The sequence below is a fragment of the Necator americanus genome, chromosome X (assembly GCF_031761385.1).
Source record: "Necator americanus strain Aroian chromosome X, whole genome shotgun sequence".
Lineage (NCBI taxonomy): Eukaryota > Metazoa > Nematoda > Chromadorea > Rhabditida > Ancylostomatidae > Necator > Necator americanus.
This window is the reverse complement of record NC_087376.1, coordinates 33,198,589-33,221,201: the sequence shown is the minus strand read 5'-3', so window position 1 is coordinate 33,221,201 and position 22,613 is coordinate 33,198,589. Positions and strand designations below refer to the sequence as shown.

The following is a 22,613-nucleotide window of genomic DNA, read 5'->3' as shown; positions in this document are numbered from 1 at the left end:
ATGAGGAAAACCGATATAGTGGTCAATTGCGCAATGGACAGCCATGTGCCAGATGGCCTTTTAGAGAGGATGCGAACTCGAGAGAGTTCAAAGATACAAATACGAGAAGGGGTCGCCAGGAGTGGAGTAAATCGCGTGGACATTGGCGTTCAACCACACTATTCACATCAAGTGGATCGTCTCACTCCCGATCCTCACATTCATGGATTGTACACCGAACGGGACCGTTCGTTATACGATTTCCCTAACCGCGTAACCGTTCCATACACGAGACTCGTGCAACGAGTATTTTGTCGAGAAATGGAGCACTTGAATCCGTTGTAGTTTCCGGATGTGATCAACTCTCCAAAGAAGTGTACTATAATCAAATATGCTCACGAGAATAGCGTTCGAGAAGAATCCACAAACGGTTATCTCTCAATCCCACACATTTTTAACCGAGGAAAACTACAGTATTTGAAGTAAAATGAGTAACTACAAATAGAGGAGTTACAAACGAGTTACGAATGAGAATTTACATACTCGTTCCGATTTACAGTCGCTCCAATTAGCATCCAGAATAGCGAATAGCAGAGATCCCATCCTTCCCAATTCAACAATCTCCTCGCTCTTTCGAAAAATATTTTCATATATAACGGATTTAGTTTTTGAAGATATCCAGGATCCGCATACAAAATCAGCGTTGTTTCAATGGTTATCCTTTAAAATAGCCGTGGATGGAATGAAATTCTTCCTGAAGACTTCCATAGGAATATAAAAAATGTAGAGTAAAGTGACAAAGATAGAATATGGAATATGCGCACGGGATCAGCGTTATTCCAAAGATTATATTTACAGTGGATGAAATGTATTTCATCCTGAAAACTTCCTGAATACAAAATAATGTAGGCTAAAGTGAAAAGATCGAAACGTTAATGATGTTTGGACAGGTTGTTCCAATTTTTTTTTTCTTGTCACGGCTGATCATCTTTTGATCTTTTTTGGAATTTTCGAGAACAATTCGGTCAAAGAATTGCTATGTTCTTCAAATTCTTAGCGCTTTTTTCTTTGTCGTATCACTTTTTTCATCAACACTTCACCTCGATTATTTAATTTGAATTCCCACACTTGCGAAAGAGTGCAGAAATCCAGAGAGAGAACAACAAATGCGGAGAATCTCGAAAAAAATCTTTATTAGACCGGTCTACTCAAAAATCACTTGCATCGATGGCTTCAGTCCGTGGTGAGCTGAAAAAATGATTTATACAATATTTATATCTGAAAAATCAGGGATCTAGAACAATATTTTAGCGGTAGATCAAAGAAAATCAAAGGCACATGGAATGCCAAGTGTTTTGCGTCGTTTCCTCCACCTCTAGTACATTCTGTACTCCGAATTACCTTGATGAGACCACCGGTAGATCAAAAATTCTTCTATTCTTTCTATTAAGGTCTTCGATATGTTATTGTCGTCTTTTTCTAAGCTACAACTATTTGCATGCATCTGTAGATTTCCTACTAAAAATATCCTGGAACTACCGATACTGGGTGGCTCTCTTTATGTTTCTCCTCTATAAAAAAAAAGATTATGGGAAAAATTAGGCAGGTAAAATATTTTAGAAAAGTACGATCGGATAAGAACTAAAAAAATGCGAGTATAGAACTCTTAAAAGCGAAGTTGTCCAGGATGTTCTGCACCCTTTTCACACCATTTTCCTTCGAAAGTTAAAAAAAAGCGCTCAACACATCCATCTTTCTGGAACGGTGTTCTCTTTTGTTTAGAAGAAATTTCGGTTCTACCACAGCAAAACCTATAAACAGATGAGAAAACTCACATAGAAGAATGTGCCAGCGACAGGAGTTCCAAGACGTCTTCCTGTATCGGATTTCAGGAATTCGGCCACAGTCTTGTATTTTGAGTGAAGATCACTTGTTGAAAACACATAAAGACGTGTTAATGGATCTGTTGTTTTGAAAACAAGTAGAACCCATAGTTTCCGATCTGAAACGGTTCGAAAACTATTCGATTTGAGAAAGCTGCTTTATGGAATAATCCATGTGTTTATCTGGATTGCCACGATCACAAATTGATCACAAGCGATTTGTTTTTGTTTAAATGAAGAATCCCTTCTCCTCTTTTCCTTCTGGAATTATAAAGTAAACTCTTCTTTTCAGGATAGTAGAAATTATAAACGAAAATCTTCGCATTTTAATGATAATTCCCTTTCACAGCTTTTTTCGAAGCCGTAGAGACGTAAAAATTACTTAATAACACTTTTTATGGATTACGAAAATTATGGACATGCGTTTGAAAGCAAATTCCTCAAAACACATACATTCACGATTAGGTCCAGGACGTTGTGGATTCTCGATATTTGTCATTGGTGCTGCATTAAAAACTCGTTTAGCGATGAATCCACCATCAGCAATTGGTTCGGTTAAATCCACGTATCGTCCACCTCCTGACGATCTATCGTAGTACAATTGCATACTTTCCGTAGGAGTGAGCGGATCTGAAAATTGTGAAGAATTAAATTCATGAGTGGGCGTTATATATCCCAATTCCTGTAATGACCGTACTCACACGTTCGATAAATCCTTTACTAATCATACAGTTACGGTAATTGTTTTAAATCAATAATTTGTTAGCCTTCAAAATGAAGTGAAAAATCATAACAAAACAAAATTCAGACCCTATATCATTGAAAATATCTAAAATTTCCCTAGCAACCCTCCTGTGATGAATACTCTGAAACTACTCATGCGTTTCTCTCGGGCTACGGTAATTTTTCCAGGACTGTTGTTATCCAGAAAGCTTAGAAAAGTGAGACGGAATTTGATAACAGCTCAGTCAAACACATTCACAAAAGGAGTTATAGACCCATTTCAATCCCTCGTGCTGAACTCCCTGTGTATTTTCGTAGATGTAAAAACAAATCTTTAGTAAAAACACAAGAATCCAGAAATTACCAAATAAGAGAACATGGATGTAGCTGCTGCGAGTTTGTTCTGCGTACAATCGAACTCCCTTAAGATAAGCTGGTTCCAATAATTTGAACGGAGAAAGCACAAAATGATCTCCGGTTCTAATTTCTGGATCATGCATTGTGGCGGATGTGTGGACGTTGAGTCTGACCTGGGAGAAATGTGTTGAGGTATTGAGGAAAAAGTCTAGAAAATTATAGTATAGTATAGTACTTACATATTCAATAGCTGATAACGGTGGATTTGGGACAATCCGTGGGGAGAGTTTGATTTCTCGGAAAACTGTGGCGAACGAATATAATGTGGACGTTTTACAGCACAGTGATCGCGCATCTTTCGGCAGAAGATGTCCATTTGCTGCTTCAACGCACTAAAATCCAACAAAAAACGGATTTATCAACAGTTTAAAGGACTTTTTTCGAAACCACGCATACCGTATATTCGTATGGACAAATATTGACTATGGTTGGATCGCACAGCACCACCTGTGGCATGCGAAACGCAATAGCACCGCTGGGACACACTTAAAAAAACATATTTACAATTTTTCCGATGTGAATTATGGATTTTCTATTTTTCATCCGAAATTTCCGAACAAAATAAAAAAGCGCAAATATATAGATACTGTTTCCTCCCTAAACAAGGTTTTTAACGTTAAGATTTCAAAAAAAATATTTTGATCTATCTGTTAGTGACACCAATCCCTCCGGCCACGTTTCGTAAGATTCCATTGGAAATGAATGGCTCTAGGATACCTACATAGTGCCGGAAAACATGAGCGATATGTCATGCTGTACGTAGGGATGTTTCCTTGGAGTCGGTTATACTATGAAAATCCAGAAAAAAAATAGAATTATTTCGTCACAAGGATTTTACAAGAAGGTGACTACTGAGAAGTAAATATAGTAAACATAAAATAGAAATATTTTGTCTATAAATATTTATTTATCTATTCTATGAATACTACAAAATATAAATGTATGATAAAAAAAATAGTAAATATTATATAAGTACATAGAGGACAGTTTTCGTTTCGACGACGGGATTTTCATAGGGAGTCGAACTTTTCAGTAAAAAAGGGGCGGGATAGAGTTGTTGTCATTGGCTCATTCAAACACCGATTTGCTGCCTTCAGCAACAACTCGTCCAGTTTCCATAAGCCTACTGATTTGAGTAGATTTTTTGCGATTTTTCTCACTGTTCCAAGCTTTCTGGATTAAAGAGATCCGAAAAAATTACAGGAGCAGAAGAACATATTCCGAATATTTTCTAATATTGACCCAGCACTGAAAAACAGAACGAGTCGCTACTGCAGCTTTGAATGAGAATCCTATTTGCCTACCGTGCCTCATTTTTTCCCTCAACGACGGTTCACACAAATTTTCCAGCGGAAATCGTACAACTAACCTGGTTTCACATGTTCTGGTTCCAGCTTTTCGATTTCTACAGAATCCTGCAAATAACTCAGGTCGTGGATTTCACCTTAGAATTAGTTTTTTTTTCTTCAAATTACTGGATAAACGTGGATCAATAAAAGCTATTTCCATAGATTAAAGCTGTAAGACAATATCGAAAACAATGTTGCCTGTATGCGATCACTGCAACATTTGAATGTGTTTCCGGATGAAGAAGCACAAAATGGATTGCGTCCAGTACATGTTGTTGGATTGTTTGGAGTACATGGGACCCCAGTACCTATGAAGCACAGCAAGAATTATCCTCTGAGTTATGGAATTGGTGCAAATCTTAGGTTGATGTAAGTAAGCTTGAAACACGGAAAAAATGAGGTCGAACAGTACCTTCGGAGTAATCAAAGCACTGGGACAATGATGGGACATAGGTGAGGTCGTGAGATTGCCATGAAGCAGAGCAATCTGTAAGGATCTAGGATAAAAATTACTCTCATCCTGTGTACAGTAAGTGATCTGAATGGATTTATGAAATGGCACAAAATGACTTGAACATAGAGCAATATAATCACTTGAGGATCAGTTCTCGCTAAACGTCGAGTAGGAAATGACAATAGATCAACAGCAATAATAAAAAAAAAGTAAATAAAAATTAAAAGATAAGTGAATATCTATAGATAAAATATCAATTATATGTATAATAATAAAGAAATAAAAAATAAACAGATAATAATAGATTAATAATGGTAATAATAATAATAATAATAATAATAATAATAATAATAATAATAATAATAATAATAATAATAATAATAATAATAATAATAATAATAATAGTAATAATAATAATAATAATAATAATAATAATAATAATAATAATAATAATAATAATAATAATAATAATAGGCAATAAGGACCAAAATATTTTGAAAAAAATATTTATTTTTCAATGAGATATAAACGTGCAAATACAGGACTACTCAACTGGGAGTTCTCAATCTCTTTTCAAAGCTACAATCAGGAAACAAAACTAGGAAAAACTCTTGGATTTGCTAATAGTTCTGTAAGGATTTTATTATTTTTACCTGGACGTTCCGGTGGTGGAATTGCTGGTTGTGAACGGATATTTTGTACATATATGGTGAGGATCCCGACCAGAAATTCCAATATGATCATGCTTCTTCAAACGTGGATTGCTCAATGAACGTACGCATGGTCGACGTGCTCCGTCACGTAATCCGTCATGAACGATCACCCAATCGGTCAGCTCAGTCAACAAAATTCCTCACGAAACTATACGGGAACTATTCCCACGTGCACCTGTGGTACTGTAACACGTACATGTGGCTTGTACTCATCCTCATCACTACCTCAATTATTTCCATCACTCGTGAAGAGAGTCAGGAGGAGAAATTCGATGACAGTAAGTTCGATTTTTAGTGGAATAGAAAATTCCAGTAGATAGGAAAAAAATTGCGCGAAGATTTAAAAGAATTTTCAGGAAATGCATGATTTAAGTTTCACAAATTGCTGATTAAAATTTTAAGAAAAAATATTTCTCAATTTGATTCGATTTAGGTTTTAGGACTAGTTCATAAAATTCAAAAAATGTGACATTTATAGTACATTTGAGATTTAACCGCTATATGCATAGAGATAGAGAATAATAGTTCCTAAAACATGGATCTGATCCTGAGTAACTGTGCATAGAGATCAACGACTGATTGTCACTAAAGCGCCAAATGTACCAGGAACCAACCTTGTGGATTCTACTACTTTGCAGTTTGTGAGTATGGATGGCAAACACACGAACTTAATATCTTGGCTACATTTTCACAATGTTCTGAATTCCAGGATGACGGTAGAGATATGAGGATTTTTCGCTTACTTTTGCAAAATTCAGTTCCAACGAGTATTCAATATAGGTGTTAAATGTACCCCACATGATCCTATCGAATGTACTGGACGAAATCCTGTCTGCTTATTCTCGAAACAAACTAAGGATTATCGTTGTTGCTCGGATGTCCCTCAGGATTTAAGCAATCCTCCAGGCGTTCCGGAGCACGTGAAACCAAGTACGTTCATTCAGTCTTAAATGGAAACGGATGGAGATGTTCTTTGAAATTATTTAGTATGTCCATATGGTGCCTCATCCTACGATATTCCGTCCGTACTTCTATGTGATCCAAGTGAAACAAATCCATGCCCTGAGGAGTACACATGTGAACAGGTAGCACTTTTTTTCTTCTCGAATAGAAATATTTTAATGTGGTCCGTTGAAATATTTATTTTCAAAGGCTATTAATCATCAAATGGTTGTAACAAGCAACACGCATTTATGTTGCAAAACATCAACACTGGATTCATTCGAAAACGGTAAGGATTCAATAATTGGAAGTTCTAGGATATTTTACTAAAAAGTACTAAATATTAATATTGAAAACTAAACAGTAATTCAAGAGAACAAGGAAAACGTCTAAATAATGGAAACATAATGCCTAATTCGAGTCTTTTGTAGATTCAACATTTCAAAAAAAAATAACGTCTTTCTCTGGAAGAGCTTAGCATTTCGAGGAAATCATCTGTAAAAGTATCAAAAAAATGTATAGAAGTAACTGAAATTGGTTTTAAATCTTAATTAATGTTGAGTACATTACCAGACTTTTCCCTTTCTTCATTTACTTTTTTTAAACTTTTTTTAAAAAAACTTTATCTGGGTTCCTTACAAAACTTCACTCTGAGGCACACAGTTAAAAACTTTGTAAGTATTATTTTCAAATTAAAAAAATAGGACCTAATAGAATGTTGTTATAGTTTTCTATGAGACGAAAGTTGGTATCAACAAAATGTCCGCCAATTTGTCTATGCCACTTTTCTACGTAACCTCAATTTCGCCATCCATTATTCCACTACCTCCATTACGCGGAATCGACTATGTGAGTCTTGAATGGTTCCTTTTCATCATGAATGCAGATGCGTATCCACCACTTGAGATCCATCCGGACGTCCTCATACTACAGCGGTTCACGAGTTGATGGATAACTAAATAGTGCAATTCATATGCACTCTATTCCTTGTGAGAATGAATAACAGGATGAATTGAGGGCCTTTGGGATATTGACATTGTTCGGATTTGAAATTAAGAAAAAGAAACTAATGAGCGAAAGTTATCCGCTCTGTTCTTATAAATTTCCATTATTCTGCGTCTTTTTTTTTCTATTTCTATTTTTTTTTATTTTCTACAATATTTTCTGGATAGACTCAAAAACAAGTGAAGAGTACCATGAGCAGGTGCTTATAGAATTCTGATATAGTGTGAGGTATAAAGGAGGAGGAGTAAGGTGAGAAAGAGGAAATTCCAGTCACAAAACTAGGATAAAGTAAGATTAACAGTACAATATAAAATATAGTAATAATAATAACATCTAATAATAATACTAATAGAATAATACAACATAATAATACAAAATTATAATATAAAAGATAATATATAATTAATCGATTCCAGAAGCACCGTTCGAATTCGGAGAGCATGAATTCAAAATAAGGCAGCATGAACTTTTGTTGGCTTTAAGGAAAAAAATCTGTTTAAATCCGTAGTGAGTAAAAAAATAAGTTCGATAGAGTGCTTTCTGGATATTATGTGCAATGGGTTTCGCAAAAATTAGCGCATTTACCTCAATCGAACTCAAGAAAAATCAACTATGAGGAAAACGTTACCGTAAACAAGAATATGGAAATATTTTAGGTTATTCTTCATGAATTTGCTCAAACAACTGGCAGCACACCACCGGAAATTCGTACTGGAGATCATTTCTCAATGCTTCCACATCGTTTCAGGAAACCTGTCTACCTCCGAAAGGTTATTTTTTCATGTTAAATCACGATCCCGATAATGAAACATGGATTTTCTAGGTTATTCTTCTTCATGATCAAATGCGTCACGAATTCCACCATGTGTTGGTGTTATACAGTTAGTGACACCTTTAAATAATCGTCATAGTACAATCCTAGGATCTTAGTCATTATTCAGATCCACATGGTAATCCAGAAGCAATGAACTTCTACTATAATCGACCATCTACACTTAGTCGTGAAATCGATTTAACAGTACCAGCATGGGATGAGGGGATATTTTTCCGGAATATGAATCGAGTATTAACCGTACAAAGTGATCAAATTTCAACAAAACAAAGTAAATATTACAATATTGGAACGTACAGTGCAATACTACTGTAAGAATGATAGTGTGCATTTTCTCGTAATATTTTCAGCACGAAAGCTCTACATTGTTCTCGTGTTTCAAACGAAAGTCCGTTTAACGAGGAGAAATGCGCAGACATGGCACGATTTTCACGCTAACTACACATCGTTCACGGATTTTTTGACGAGTGAAACGGGGAAATTTCTCGGCACTCCGGTAGCTGGGACTTATTTTTACGTGAGTTAACAATGGAGCAAGATTTTCACATGGAAATCTATGCTTTTACAGCTCTGGATTTTTCATTCCTTTTGTTCTTTTTTTTTCTTTACTACAATGACAAATTAATCTATTTTCGGATTCTCTTCCATGTCTACAACAGAACCATCCATGCACTAACGTATTGATTACTTCAGATCCAGATATTATGGGATTCTTGTCAACATTTTGAAAAAAAAAATCCTCATGAAAACGTCCCACGTTAAAACCACACACTACATTTTCTTTTTACAGATAACCAGTTGACAACCTAACTACCTATCGGAAGGATAGCAGCACAAACTACTCCAAAACCAGCACATACACACAACTTCATATACGTGTCACACATTTATTTACAATGCGAACATACTTTCTCGAAAAAATATTGGCATCAAATTATGGTGGAATGTGTGCAAAATAAGATATAAATCTATTCTCATTTTAAAATTGAATAAACTATGCACATTACAGTGTATACAATTATATAATTACAAAAATACTATTTACAAGTACTGTAATGTATCGCTAGAAAGACAATTTTCAAAAGCACAACATGAATACTGTACAAAAAAATCTATTCTGGATGAAGGAAAAGCGATGAGTCACCTTTTCCAACCAGAAACAACTGATTTCCATCTTCCGTTCTGTTGAGTAAATTACGACAATGCTGGATGATATCGGTAATCTCTTCTGGTTGGTTCAACTTTGAGTCCAGATTGAAGAATCTGGAAAAAAGCCGCATATTCTACCAGTAACAATTTGAAGAGTAATTGGAGTCTCTTCTTCTCTCCCTCTTCGTTCTCATTAACTCTAAATTGTACTCGATAAATTAAAACTAATTCCTTAACAGATGCTACCGTAATAATGGACAATTTTATTTCTCATCATCCACAAAAATTAAAGGGATTCAAAAATGATATAGCTAGGAGACCGGGACTCAAATAATTCGAGATACATTTAAAAAGAATGAAATAGTATCAGTGAAACACAGAATTTTTGAGGCTGCTAACAGCTCCTTAATAAAAATGGGCAGAAAAAAGCTTTCAAAGACCAGAAAAAAAACTAAACTTCTGAAAAAATAAGTCACATTTATAGGAAAAAAACACATTGTTTGAAAATTTCATCCTATCAAACTCTCCAGAATCACTCTGTGGATCCAACTTAGCAAGAAAAGAGCTAACTAACCTTCCAGTATCCTGCTGTCGAAGGATAGTGTACCAATGTCGACCTTTCCACAATGGAATATAACTGCTACTGGGAACATTAACAATTATTGCGTGGATATTATCGAATCGTATCCGCTCAACCGGTAATCGAACATCAAACCAGACAACCATAAATGAGAAAAAAGATAAATATGAAAAATATGATTTAAAATTAAGGAAGAGATGAAAATACCACATAGTCATACATTCCCAGGGCAGACATTAACACATTCGCATCGTAATTCCCGAGACCAAGCATGGACCTGTGGAAAGGTGACTCTAATCAATAAATGACGCAAATGGAATGGATAAATAATTAAATATATAGGAAAGAAAATATTAACGGCTTGCTAACTGCATAAGCAGTTCAAGTAAAACAAGTAGTATGATATTTTCAACTAATCATGGTAAAAAATATGACTTCATTAAGTTCTAATAATAAATTTCTACGAAGCACTATCGTTGAATCGGGTCTCAGCACGAAATAACAAGAATCCATCGTAGTTCTTCGTTTAGATCAAGTCCCAAAAATCTTTCTTTTGTTCCTTTTTTTTTAAAATACTTTTCTATTAAAATAGTCACAAGGCAAGCAATCATATGTCATTTATAAGAGAAAAGAACTATTACTTTCAGCTCTTATATGACACTCAGAGGGTAAAAGGGAAAAAGAAGGCTCCAAACAAATAATTGAAAGTATATTTAACTAAAAAGAGATTGAATGGTCTTGTATGGAATCGTACCTGTGAGGATTAAACCATCGTTTCTCATTCAAAGCGTAACAAATCTCATCCAATGATTGTGAGGTGAATTGAGGTCTTTGAAATAACGCATTCAAAGCATGAACCAAGCACATTTGACGTGATTGTCTTTCATGATACATCTGAATATAATAATGATATTTAAAAAAGTAAAAGTAAAAATCAAAACAGGTAAAAAAACAACAGAACTTGTAACATCTCAAGAAATACTTCACAGTGTTTTTTTTAATGTAAAGGGCTTAGAGCAAGGGGTTTCCGGGGAAAACAAACACTTAAAAAGGAAGATAAATCTGAGTTTACAAAAGTTACCAACGATTGATACATCCTAAAAGAAACACTGGTACTAGCCAAGGATATCACCCACACTATCCACAGAATTCAATGTTCTGATGAGATATCCATTAAGTCGTACGAAGAATAAGAAGAGAAAGTCAGGAAATGAAGAAAATACTGGATATTCTTGAATTCCTGATCTGCTGATCATGAGATGATGACGAAAGTGGATCAAAAAGCGATCAATGGCGAGTAACTAAAACTGCACCGACATATCCGGCGTATAATCGATCAATTCGAAGAGCAATCGTTGCTCGCTTAACTATTCCTCTTTGCTTAGTCCAAGAGTTCCAGAAAATCAGCCATCGGACAATTCCACAGGTAATCTCTCTACCGTATATCCTCACAAATATTAAAGCACAGCTATTTTAAGTGTTATTTGCTTTGTTTGAAACAAAAACGTACATGCATGACAGTTTATTGTTTTCAGAAATACCAGAATGTTGACTCCGCATTCTCGGATACTAGACTTATCCTGGAGTTGCAAAACGTTGAGAAAACAAACTACTGGATGAAACTTAGCTGGAAAGGTGAGTATCAGCGATACTTTCATGATACTTTGGCTCCTCATTTTCAAAAATCGCACTGTAACAAGTTGGGGTTAGATAAAATCATCCAGAAACACGCTTAAGGTGTTGTTTTCAATATTCGTTTATGAAATATCCTTCTATCCAGGCTTTTTAATAGATTACAAGTAATTTTCAACGTTTCTTACAAGTAAAATTTCCCATTTACTTAAAATATCCCAGTCAAACACTGCTATTACCACAGCTATGATTTTTTTTTCTTGATTCCGAACTCTCAAGCTAACTCCATGGACGCTTCCCCCGTCATGTATCTATTTCTGAAGATAGTGAGTTAGAGATATCCTTGAAAAAATATCCAAGAACTTCACTAAGCGTTAAATCGAACACAAAAACTATCTACTGAGGCTAAAAAAAGAAAAGAATAAGACGGCCATAGAAATGACGAAAGTGAAAAGGAAACTTCTTTCTACACAACTAAACACGCACTCGAATCTCTACTTTTTCAAATATTCAAGAATGTAAACTTTGTTTTGATTCCACAAACCACAAAACATTTATCCCGATTTACTGAAGAGTAATGTGCTCAAATATTTGTATATATTTATTAGAATCAAATAATAAATACGAAGAAATAAGCAAAATGCACAATTGGACAACGTACAAATAATATCACTTCATCAACATCAAAACAGCAGTAACAAGCAAGAGATTTAATTAGCTACCAGTCATCATTTACAGTTCATCCTTTTCTTCCCCGGTTGGTACCTCATCACCACCTCCAGCACCTCCTCCGGCATCTTTGTACAATTTGCTAATGATCGGTTGTACTTTGCCTTCCAGATCCTAGAGAAAAGAAAAAAAATATGGAAGATACGGAGAATATGATCATGTCACCTTGAACTCGTCAAATTCACCTTCTTTCGTTCCTGAAGTTCCTCCACGGATGCTTCACGATTACTTTCAAGCCAACTGATCGTTTCTTCTACAGCCTCCTCAATTGCTTTCTTGTCGTCAGCGTCAAGTTTCCCGCCAAGTTTCTCGTTATCACCAATTTGATTCTTCAACGAGTACGAGTACGACTCTAACTCGTTCCTCGCCTCCACCTGGAAAACAAATTCACCGTATTTTCTAAGACAATGGATCTTTGAGGAGCTCCGAGTAACTTACTTGTTCTTTGACTTTCTTGTCATCCTCGGCAAACTTCTCGGCATCGTTGATCATGCGTTCGATATCATCCGGACTCAATCTGTTCTGGTCATTTGTGATGGTGATTTTATTCTTATTTCCGGTACCTTTGTCTTCGGCAGTAACGTGGAGAATACCGTTCACATCAATCTCGAAGGTGACCTGCAAAATTATCGGTGAACAACTGAGAGCTTCATGGATTCCCTTATTTTATTCCATAAAAGCACATCCAGTATAGCTACGAAGTTGTTCTTCAATGTTGGCCTAATGGAAGGACCCAGAACCCCGAGGCAATTTTAGAGATTTCGACGAAAATTTTCGAATGTGGCATGACTATAGAACTTTGCTCGTGTCAGGACCCAAGCGTGACGCTTGCCCTGCTGTTTTATGTGGGAATAAGAGGGATAGGGTTGTTGTGACAACGTTAGATAAAAAGAAAACAGTTATATCAAGGTTAACAATGAACAATACCTCAATTTGAGGAACACCACGTGGAGCAGGAGGGATGTTTGTCAAATCAAACTTTCCAAGTTGGTGATTATCCTTTGTCATTGGGCGCTCTCCTTCATATACCTGAAAGAAAATGACGTAATCAAGTGGATTTATAGTAATTACACAGTAAATCTTACCTGTATGGTTACAGTTGGTTGATTGTCAGCAGCTGTTGAGAAGACCTGAGATTTCTTAGTAGGAATGACAGTGTTACGAGTGATAAGCTTTGTCATTACACCTCCGACCGTTTCGATACCAAGAGTCAGAGGATTCACATCCAGAAGAACAATATCTCCAGTATTCTCTTCACCACTGATTACTCCAGCTTGTACAGCAGCTCCATATGCTACCGCTTCGTCAGGATTTATACCACGTGAAGGTTCCTTACCATTAAAGAAATCCTTGATAAGTTGCTGAACTTTTGGAATTCTAGTGGATCCTCCGACTAACACAATCTCATGAACATCCTCCTTTTTCAAATCAGAATCTTCTAGAACCTTCTGGACCGGCTTCAAGGTGGCACGGAACAGATCCATATTGAGCTCTTCGAATTTCGCGCGGGTAAGAGTCTCGGAGAAATCCTCACCGTCATAGATTGACTCAACCTCAACTTTGACCTGATGTTGTGTTGACAAAGCTCGTTTGGCTTTTTCTACTTCACGGCGAAGTTTCTGGACGGCACGATTATCTTTGCGGAGATCTTTGCCAGTTTTCTTCTTGTACATCTTGATGAAATATTCCATTACACGTTGGTCGAAATCTTCTCCTCCAAGATGAGTGTCTCCATTTGTTGCGAGGACTTCGAACACACCATTATCGATTGTCAACATCGATACATCGAACGTTCCACCTCCGAGATCGAACACCAGAATATTGCGCTCTCCTTAAATGGACCTTGGTTACTTGTTTAGATTTGATGATGAACATTAAAAATTTCGTTCCAGTTTCAACAATATGAGCATAATTTTCTCGAGAAAAAGACAGTAGAATTTAGCATGTTCTGCTCCGAAATTCTAGGATAACGTGCATGAAATGTTATTCTTTCGCTTTGGGGTGCCACCCTACCAAACTGGTTACTGGTGTGATTAAAGTGTTAGTTGCAGGACCATCATAGACAATGTCTTCTCGCCCAAACTAGAGAGTAACTTCATAAAAAAATGGATATAAGTCCGAAATAGATATTTTATAATCCTAACCTTCTTTCTTATCTAATCCATAAGCAATTGCAGCCGCAGTTGGTTCGTTAATAATCCGTACAACGTTCAATCCAGCAATTGTACCGGCATCCTTAGTCGCTTGTCGTTGTGCATCGTTGAAATATGCAGGAACGGTGACGACTGCATTTTTTACTTCTTTGCCAAGGTACGATTCGGCAATTTCCTTCATCTTTGTCAAAACCATTGCAGAAATCTCCTCCGGAGCAAATTGTTTCATCTCTTTGCCAACTTTCAGGACAACATGAGGTTTATTATTTTTGTCTTGAATCTAAAACAAACTCGAGTGATTAGAAGAACAAGGAAATAGTAAAGGATAATAAAGAACCTTGAAGGGCCACAATTTGATGTCATCCTGGACAGTTTTGTCGTTGAAATCACGGCCAATAAGTCGTTTCGCATCGAATACGGTATTTTCAGGATTAATAGTAAGCTGATTTTTAGCAGCGTCTCCAATCATACGTTCACCGTTTTCATGAGAAAATGCTACGTATGAGGGAGTGATTCGATTACCTGGAGTGGAAAGGATTATCCTAGATCTTATCGAAAACTTCCATTGATGGTGGATAACCTTTACAGGGTCATGGTGAAATTGCTTCAAAAATATTTAAATGGTGTTTTTTAACTACTAGCTCTCCTATATCACAAAAAAAAATTACGTAAGAATGGTGTTGTTTGTTTAACTTCATTAAAAAAGACACTTAAGCCTCTGTAGGATTTCGTTGCCGAAAAATCCCTGGAATAATGGAAAAGATTCTTACCTTGGTCGTTTGCAATGATTTCAACGCGTCCATTTTTATATACTCCCACACAAGAGTAAGTAGTACCCAAATCGATACCGATGATGGTTCCATATTTAACATCCTGAATGGAAACTTGTAGAATAAGAAGTAATAACTCAGACACAAGTAAGTTGACATACCTTCTTTTCTTCCTCTGCTAGGACGCCACTAGCGTGGAGCAGGAAGAAGCACAACAAAAAGAACTTCATCACGGTTTTGTTATCGAAGCTCGAGGATGATCCTGGAAGAGAGAGAAATTTCAAGGAATTATCGACAAGGGAACGACGTCTACAAACAAGGCAGAACTGTATGCACGAGAATTACTTGCACGGAGAACTAAATAAGATGACGTGGAAATAAAAACAAGTAAAGCGAAGTTATGGACGACCAACATTTCTCGGGACTCGGAGATATTCTCCGGACACACTACAAAGAGACTCAAGTCCACGTGTAATGGCCTAATATCAGGGTCATCCTTCGATAGGAACTCATACGAGGTCAACCCGCCTGTGTCTAGCGTACTCAGGTCAGGGACGCAGAGGTGTGGAAAATTCGCTCCATTCAATGCGCAGTCGTTGTAGGCAATCCAGGATCTTCCTGGAAGTTAAAATCAGGGTAAATAGTCGTAGTTGTTGAGATAGGTACTTTGAAGAGAAATAATTTGAATGAGCCTATTCAATGATCCGTCATAATCAAGAAGGAACGCTATTTCCTGGATAGTGTTTCTACCTACCACCAATCGATATGTGGAGTGTGGTCCCAGAGAATGCTCACTAGTGTTTCGTATTGAATCACAGGTTTCTTACGTTTTCCGGATCCTGGTGCGGTTTTTGTGTGTGGATTTCAGGAAGGTTTACAAGATTTACTTCCCTAGAACGCGACGAATTTTTGATGTGATCGAGGAATTAGGAGTCTTTTGATCCATACTTTGTCCTCAATCCTCTCTTGAATAGTTCCTTATCATTTCCTTTGAAGCTCTAAATTCCGTGGGTCAGATCCAAGAACGGCGTCTTGAACGGTAATCTACTTCTACTCGTTATGTTTAGGTCAATAAATATTTGTAAATAAATGAATATTATTAGCCCGAATATCAGCAAGCTGTACATTATTAAAAGAAGGAAAATCTGAAACTTATTAATAAGAAGTAAATGTTATATTCTGAATAAAATAAAATCAAAATTTGTGGATGGACCGAAGCCGTCCTGAGCTTTGTGTACATACGAGTTTTTTCTCCTGCCCTATTTCCTATTCGATCGCCTACTTCCTACATCTCTCATATTTTCCAGTAATTCTCTTCCCAACATTTGATACTCTCAGTATTAGAAACATGCAGACTACGTTCAGAAATAATATACATAATTTATCTACCTCATATCATAACAAATCCATTATTTGCTGAAGCTTAACCCAGCGATGAATTCCCTCTGTTCTTTTGTTCACTCGATATTGTTGAAGAGTAGGCAGAGGCAAATATTCGTCCTCTTTAAACTCCCAGATGCTGGCTCTCCAACTGCGCTTCATTCCTGGAACTTCCCGATATCTCTGCTCGATTTTGCCTCATCCCAGATAAGAGTCTATGGATCAGCTAATGATCACTCCATAAATAAATATTGGGGAGACGGTAGTACTGAGGAACGCAAGCTTTCCCTTTTTGATCTAGGACCGAGAGCACTTTTCTGATATTTTCTTGAATTAAGTAGGGAATCGGTTAAATGTTTGTTAGCACAGATATGCTTTGTATAATGTTCTTCTTAACTATATACTCGAGGTTTAAAATCACTGGATTTCTCAGTTCTAAATCCACGAATAATTTACTCTTATTTTTCACCTGCTGTAGAAAACCTTCTCTATTTTGTCGCTTAATAAATTTGGAAAATAGTTTGTGCCAAGTTTTGATAGTTAGCAGTTTCTTAGGAGGAATCACTACTCTTCAACTGCGCTAAGTATAAACGGGAACCACAAATTGGTACCTGTTGGAAACAGATTCTATCCGTACAAATGTAATTTTACACGGTATTCATACTTTTGAAGTTCATTCCACTATGTTCTTAGGAGAACTAATAGAACTGTTACAAACCTCTTATTTCTTTTTTTTTTTATTTTCGTCTAAAACCAGTAGGCGTATTGAAACTGATAGTTGCTTAAGGAATTGCAATTTGGTCTTATATTGAACTGAGGGAATGTCTTGTTGGTTAATATGAAACAGGAATCATTGATTCGGTGTAAAAGACTGAGAAAAATAGCCTTTTTTTATCACGTTAAAAATTATGGTCCTAATTATAAGCCTACTTTAATTATTTATTTCTTCTATGATAGGAAAAAAAAACAAGCCGTTCACACTTCACTCGAAACTCATTCTTGCGCATCTTCACGTTTCCCTTTCTGGATTGCTGCTTCACACAGCTTCTGATTTTTTTTATTATGGACATTTTTCAATTTTTGTCTTTTCTTCAAAACCGAATCTTCTAAAAAAAGTCACATTGTTCCTAGAATGAGAGAGTAATTCTTCAGTAACGATCTAAAGAATTTGGAAAATCTCGTTCAATTCGCATTTCTTAGTCGAAACAGCTCTCAAACAGCTTCTCAACCTCTGTCATGCAAATTGAAATTAGCACGGAAGTTCGAAAAACTTGCAAAAGTACGAAATTTGAATTGAATTCCACATGTGGACGGAAGTAAAAGGCAAAACAAAGAGGTGATCGTCTTGGGTGGTCGCGGCTAAGGACCACCCAAGACGACCACTTACCCCTTTGGTTTTTTTTTACATGCATATGCAATAACTAATCATTTGTACAGATTTTTCAGTGCTGTGAAAAAATACGCAATAGATTTTTATCTGAACGAGAATGTTTAATTTTCCAAAATTTTTTTCAAATGTAGCCATTACGTCGAAAAAAAGATTCAACGTTGATTTTCACTGACCCAAACGGGAGTAGAGGAAATCTGCGCAATAAGTTCGAAAAAATAGAAAATGTGATGTCATTGTTGGGCAACTCGGTCCCTTTGCACGAAGTCGTGGTCATTTTCATCAAAATTACCTCTTGCCTTTTCTAATGGGTGAATTCATGACTACTTTGATCATCGGAATTTCTTTAAGAAATCGAGGAAAAGTGAAAGGAAGAGGACTTTTTGGACGGCGAACTTTGAGGTTCTGGAAAATTTGAAAAAAAAATCTGTTTTTTTCCTAACGGCTGTACTAAGCTACAAGTTTTGGCGCTGGTTGTAGATTGCCTTCACTTACCATATAAGCTATACCAATCCCAAAATTGTATGGATGTCGATGAAGGAAAATACTTATCTCCGTGGAGCAATCTAATGACGAGGACGAACAAGTCCATCACTGTAATTTTTGATGCCTAAAGAAAGATCAAGAGAAATGCTTTGGTGGACGACGTGGGTGGTCGCTCTTGCGGACTTCCTATCGAGCTTAGTCTTCTCCACTAATCGGCCACTGTGTCCTCCTAGTGACCCAAATATCCGCGTTTGAATCGGCGAGTAAGCGGAACCAACGAATTCAAAGAAAAAAATCTGAGAAAAAAATTTGATATTTTAATGGAATTTTATTTGATTGATGACTTATTCCTCAGGAATAATTTCAATCACAATTATGGATGCAGCCGCTACTGCAGGCAACATAATTATTTAGGTCCCAGCTGCTCCGCAAATCTAGTTTTCTTCTCGAGATGCTCACTACCAATATATTTAATCTTATTTCAAACACTTGGTCTTCTGGTTCTCGTAGAATTCCTGGTTAAATGTTGATGAAAATTCTATTTCTGTGTTTTATGGATTATGCGCTGTACAAAATGGGCGTAAACATATAATTTTATTTGTGGATATGTGCGACTTATTAATGATTAGCAGTAGTTTCAATTAGTACCATGTATTCAGTAAAAATAGCTGACATGTTCATAGAATAATAGGTCTGGAGTAGAAAAAAATAAAGCTCTACACAGTTTTGAAGCATATTCCGCTGTGAATTGAGTTTTTCGAAGAAGAAAATTTACTGAGTGGAGACAACAACTCTCGTTTTTTTTTCTCGAGACGAAATTAGCGGAGTACTGTCACATGATCAGTAATTCCATGAAAACTGATGGTGATAATGATAGTGATAAAATACTTAGATTTGCAAAAAGTCAGGAAGAATTGGGATTTTTCTTTCTTCGCTTCCACCCCACGCAGTTTCTACATTATTCTTCCCAGCATTTTTTTCTACGGTTTATTACAGTAGTACATTTTCTTCATCCCAATTATTGATGGAGTGATCCTGCTTCGGAATTCGTAAAATGTAAAATATTTGTAGCGATAAGGATATCGCATTAATATTGACTGATTTTCCGGCTTCATGTTAAAAATGAAAGTGGATTATGAATTGCTTGCTTTTTTTTTGTATTTACTACGTTCAGTTATGGAGTATCTACATTACTACGGCACATACAAGTTCGTAGTTCTGGAATAGCTCTTGTAGTTTTTCCCGTGAAAAATTACTTTGCATTTTTCCATGCGGTTTTCTTCTTGAAACTACGAACATATGTCTTTGTTTTGCAGAACCGCTCTCTTGAGGAACTTCAACAGCATCTGGCATGTCGTTGAAATTAATTGGAGGGAATCCAGCTTGAAAATCAAGTAATACGAGGTGATATAATTAAGGATAAGGAACATAGAAAGCCTTGGGATTTTACATATGTTTTTAATTCCTCATTAATTTAATATAAACTTTTATTTTGTAGTGTTTCGAGGACAAATTTCGAATGGAAACATCACTTTTGAATAGAAATCGTGCAATCTATTCATAAAGTGCTTTTATGCTTCATTTTTTCATAGTTATAAAGGAGTTTTGAATGGAGAACATGAATTTGGCAGCTTCACTCAAGCGTGCTCTTCCAGAAAATCCGTTCCATTGTTCTATATTTAGTGCAATTTTTTTCACTGTAGATGTAGAAATGGTTCGGTTCCATTATAACAAATATTTCTTACTGTAGGAGTTGCAATTTCCGAACAACTTTTCTGATAATTTCATACTTTTACTAGTCTATAGAATCACTTGCATAACTATTTTCGGGGCTCCTCCTTGCCATAAAATGAGCTCGTGAAATTGAGAACTCTGATTCTAAAAGAATTCTTTGCAAGTTTTCAGTAATTGTAGAGTTTGCAACAATTGGGATTGGGATTGAAAGTATGTGAGAAAAAGCTAAGAATAGAGCTATACAAAATCCTTGTAATTCGATATCTTCTTTGTTTTTTCTCTCTGAATTTACGTTTGTTCCGGTGCTTTGTTCCATCTTGTACTATTTACTTTAGGTGCATTATAATCTTCCAGTTACGCAGTTGGAAATAGTTAACGCATCATTTTTGTTATTTATGAAGTAACAACTTATCCGTTGCATTCGATTCCCAAGGACTACTCACCAGAAAAATATTTCTTAACACGATTCAATAATTTTACTTCATTGAATGCTCAAGAGCCTATCAAATTTCCACATATTCATCCTCTTTTGTGAGTTAGAAATCCCAAAATTTCCGCCTAGAACCAAGTTTTTCTTTGAGTGCCATCATTTATAGTGCAGTTTCTCTCATGTTTGGACCGCTATGCCCACCCGAACGAAGGAAATTCAAAAGCGGGCGCTTGGACCTCTCTCCTTCATCGATTCTCTTTAAGTAGATTACCCCCTGCAGACCACACGTTACTTTTGGTCCTTAGACAGCATTTATTCATCTTGCCTTGATTATTAAGCATTTTCAAGATTTTCTTCTGCTAAATTGACAAATTTCTCTGAAATTGCTGGTTAATTTATCTCTAGACAAGTGTTGATTGAAATGAGTAACATAATTAGCTGATCTGATCCTACTTTTCGCTTTCTTTTGAGGAAAATTTGGACGAGACTCAGCTGAGGATTCCTTCTGCCTTAAAATGTATTTCTCAGAGGTGTAGCGATTCATAAATTGAACCAAACAATAGTACATTTTCTTCCGAAAAGACTCATACTACTACTTTACGAATTTTGCTGGCTGGGTTCTCTGAATACTCTCGTCCTGAGACTAGTCGGCACAACTGCCTCAGGCGCACTTTTTTGTGGATAGTATAGAGAAAAATAAGTTTATGAAGTTGGATCTGGACGCGATCCGAACGTATCATTTCCACATCTTATTGGAGACGTCTTTAGTTTTAGTATTGACATTTTCCGCTTTTGATTTGTATTTCGTTTCTTAATCTTTCATCAATTATTTATTTGATTATGCGCAGAAATTCCGGCCTATTAGTGTTGCTGCACCTTAACTTTTTTTACAGGAGTACAAATTTATAATCAATATTCAGTTTGTTTTTCAAATTTGCGTGGAACTATTTCTTCCATTTATTTAATTATGCGCAATTAAATTTGTTTTATTTTCTTCTTTTTTCTGGAAGATGATGTTCCATAGTAATCTGAACATCAACATTGGGTATAGATAAGTACGAATGTCATCAAGAAAGTTCCTTAGCATTCACATATTAACACTAACCTTAATTATCCTTGAAAAGTTCCTAGAAGAAAAATCATGACACTGGTATCGTTCTTGATCCTCAAAACCCGTTTGTAAAGCGCAGCCAGGGCTCCGGAAAAGCTCCTTTATTTCAGTTCTATCGTTGCTTTTTCCTGCACTCAAAAACATCGGAATTCGATGAGTATAGTACTGACTATGAAACCATTGAATCACATAACTAGTTGGTTGGAACCAATTAATCTCAAGTACGTTTATGAGGGATCCCATCTGGATGAGAGCTGTTAGCACCTAGCCTGATATTTAATGTTGGAAGACGTGAAAATGATGTGAGAAGAACTTGACAGAGATGTATATATGGAAATATCTGCTAAAATGGGTCTCAAAAAAAAATGAAAATTTTCCTACACTATGTGGTTAAAGACTCACACAGAAATCACATTAAACTTTTTGGAGCAAGACTTATAGGTTGCGCTAGTTTCACTGTCGTTTTTATGTTATCCCATTATATTTCCAATAGAATATGCGGGATTAATTTCTACTTTAGTTGAGCTTATGGATAATCTTTTAACGGTAGGGATTTATTCGAATTCTTTTTAGCCGGCTTTGTTTTATTTTTATTAGCTCAGGCAAAAAGAATAAGTATTGAATGCCCATGCAATATCACATTCAAGTGACTCTACATTTCTAAATTACTAAAGAAGAGTCGACAACTTTAAAGCTTTTTCTTTCTAAAATTTTAATTTAGTGGTGATAAAATTTAATTTTTATGTTTTTTTTTTTGCTTTAAGTTTATCTATTA

At 36.0% G+C, this 22,613-nt stretch overlaps 8 protein-coding genes across 11 annotated transcripts; 3 read left to right on the top strand and 5 right to left on the bottom strand.

The window, feature by feature from the left end:
• Positions 1-324, top strand: RB195_026210 (uncharacterized protein; the record flags this gene model as incomplete). Its single annotated transcript, XM_064214659.1, has 1 exon — positions 1-324. The coding sequence occupies one exon, from the start codon at positions 1-3 to the stop codon at positions 322-324; it is 324 nt and encodes a 107-aa protein (XP_064070540.1).
• A 1,321-nt stretch (positions 325-1,645) lies between these two features.
• RB195_026209 (uncharacterized protein) lies at positions 1,646-5,549 on the bottom strand (the record flags this gene model as incomplete). Of its 2 annotated transcripts, XM_013448197.2 has the most annotated exons (8): positions 1,646-1,735; positions 1,815-1,981; positions 2,316-2,492; positions 2,950-3,115; positions 3,182-3,334; positions 3,399-3,487; positions 4,372-4,446; positions 5,459-5,549. In XM_013448197.2, the coding sequence occupies 8 exons, from the start codon at positions 5,547-5,549 to the stop codon at positions 1,646-1,648; spliced, it is 1,008 nt and encodes a 335-aa protein (XP_013303651.2). The 2 variants fall into 2 exon arrangements, with proteins under 2 accessions (XP_013303651.2, XP_064070539.1); XM_064214658.1 differs by lacking the exons at positions 1,646-1,735; positions 4,372-4,446; positions 5,459-5,549 and having other exon boundaries at positions 1,791-1,981; positions 3,399-3,458.
• Positions 5,550-5,585: 36 nt separating this feature from the next.
• RB195_026208 (uncharacterized protein) lies at positions 5,586-9,099 on the top strand (the record flags this gene model as incomplete). Of its 2 annotated transcripts, XM_064214657.1 has the most annotated exons (9): positions 5,715-5,796; positions 6,299-6,448; positions 6,506-6,603; positions 6,671-6,749; positions 7,188-7,309; positions 8,122-8,235; positions 8,289-8,346; positions 8,407-8,568; positions 8,648-8,823. In XM_064214657.1, 9 exons carry the CDS (start codon positions 5,715-5,717, stop codon positions 8,821-8,823), a joined length of 1,041 nt encoding a protein of 346 aa, XP_064070538.1. The 2 variants fall into 2 exon arrangements, with proteins under 2 accessions (XP_013303650.2, XP_064070538.1); XM_013448196.2 differs by lacking the exons at positions 6,671-6,749; positions 7,188-7,309 and adding an exon at positions 9,088-9,099 and having other exon boundaries at positions 5,586-5,796; positions 8,648-8,814.
• Positions 9,100-9,409: 310 nt separating this feature from the next.
• Positions 9,410-10,172, bottom strand: RB195_026207 (uncharacterized protein; the record flags this gene model as incomplete). Its single annotated transcript, XM_064214656.1, has 2 exons — positions 9,410-9,560; positions 10,021-10,172. 2 exons carry the CDS (start codon positions 10,170-10,172, stop codon positions 9,410-9,412), a joined length of 303 nt encoding a protein of 100 aa, XP_064070537.1.
• Positions 10,173-10,212: 40 nt separating this feature from the next.
• RB195_026206 (uncharacterized protein) lies at positions 10,213-10,920 on the bottom strand (the record flags this gene model as incomplete). The annotated part of the gene is made up of 2 exons (XM_064214655.1): positions 10,213-10,303; positions 10,781-10,920. 2 exons carry the CDS (start codon positions 10,918-10,920, stop codon positions 10,213-10,215), a joined length of 231 nt encoding a protein of 76 aa, XP_064070536.1.
• A 365-nt stretch (positions 10,921-11,285) lies between these two features.
• Positions 11,286-11,762, top strand: RB195_026205 (uncharacterized protein; the record flags this gene model as incomplete). Its single annotated transcript, XM_064214654.1, has 3 exons — positions 11,286-11,323; positions 11,374-11,452; positions 11,562-11,762. 3 exons carry the CDS (start codon positions 11,286-11,288, stop codon positions 11,760-11,762), a joined length of 318 nt encoding a protein of 105 aa, XP_064070535.1.
• A 628-nt stretch (positions 11,763-12,390) lies between these two features.
• RB195_026204 (uncharacterized protein) lies at positions 12,391-18,669 on the bottom strand (the record flags this gene model as incomplete). Of its 2 annotated transcripts, XM_064214653.1 has the most annotated exons (11): positions 12,391-12,501; positions 12,573-12,761; positions 12,826-13,005; positions 13,315-13,416; positions 13,473-14,218; positions 14,532-14,820; positions 14,878-15,062; positions 15,311-15,413; positions 15,472-15,572; positions 15,839-15,928; positions 18,573-18,669. In XM_064214653.1, 11 exons carry the CDS (start codon positions 18,667-18,669, stop codon positions 12,391-12,393), a joined length of 2,193 nt encoding a protein of 730 aa, XP_064070534.1. The 2 variants fall into 2 exon arrangements, with proteins under 2 accessions (XP_064070534.1, XP_013303652.2); XM_013448198.2 differs by lacking the exons at positions 15,839-15,928; positions 18,573-18,669 and having other exon boundaries at positions 15,472-15,540.
• Positions 18,670-21,713: 3,044 nt separating this feature from the next.
• Positions 21,714-22,081, bottom strand: RB195_026203 (uncharacterized protein; the record flags this gene model as incomplete). Its single annotated transcript, XM_064214652.1, has 2 exons — positions 21,714-21,755; positions 21,833-22,081. 2 exons carry the CDS (start codon positions 22,079-22,081, stop codon positions 21,714-21,716), a joined length of 291 nt encoding a protein of 96 aa, XP_064070533.1.
• Positions 22,082-22,613: the final 532 nt, after the last annotated feature.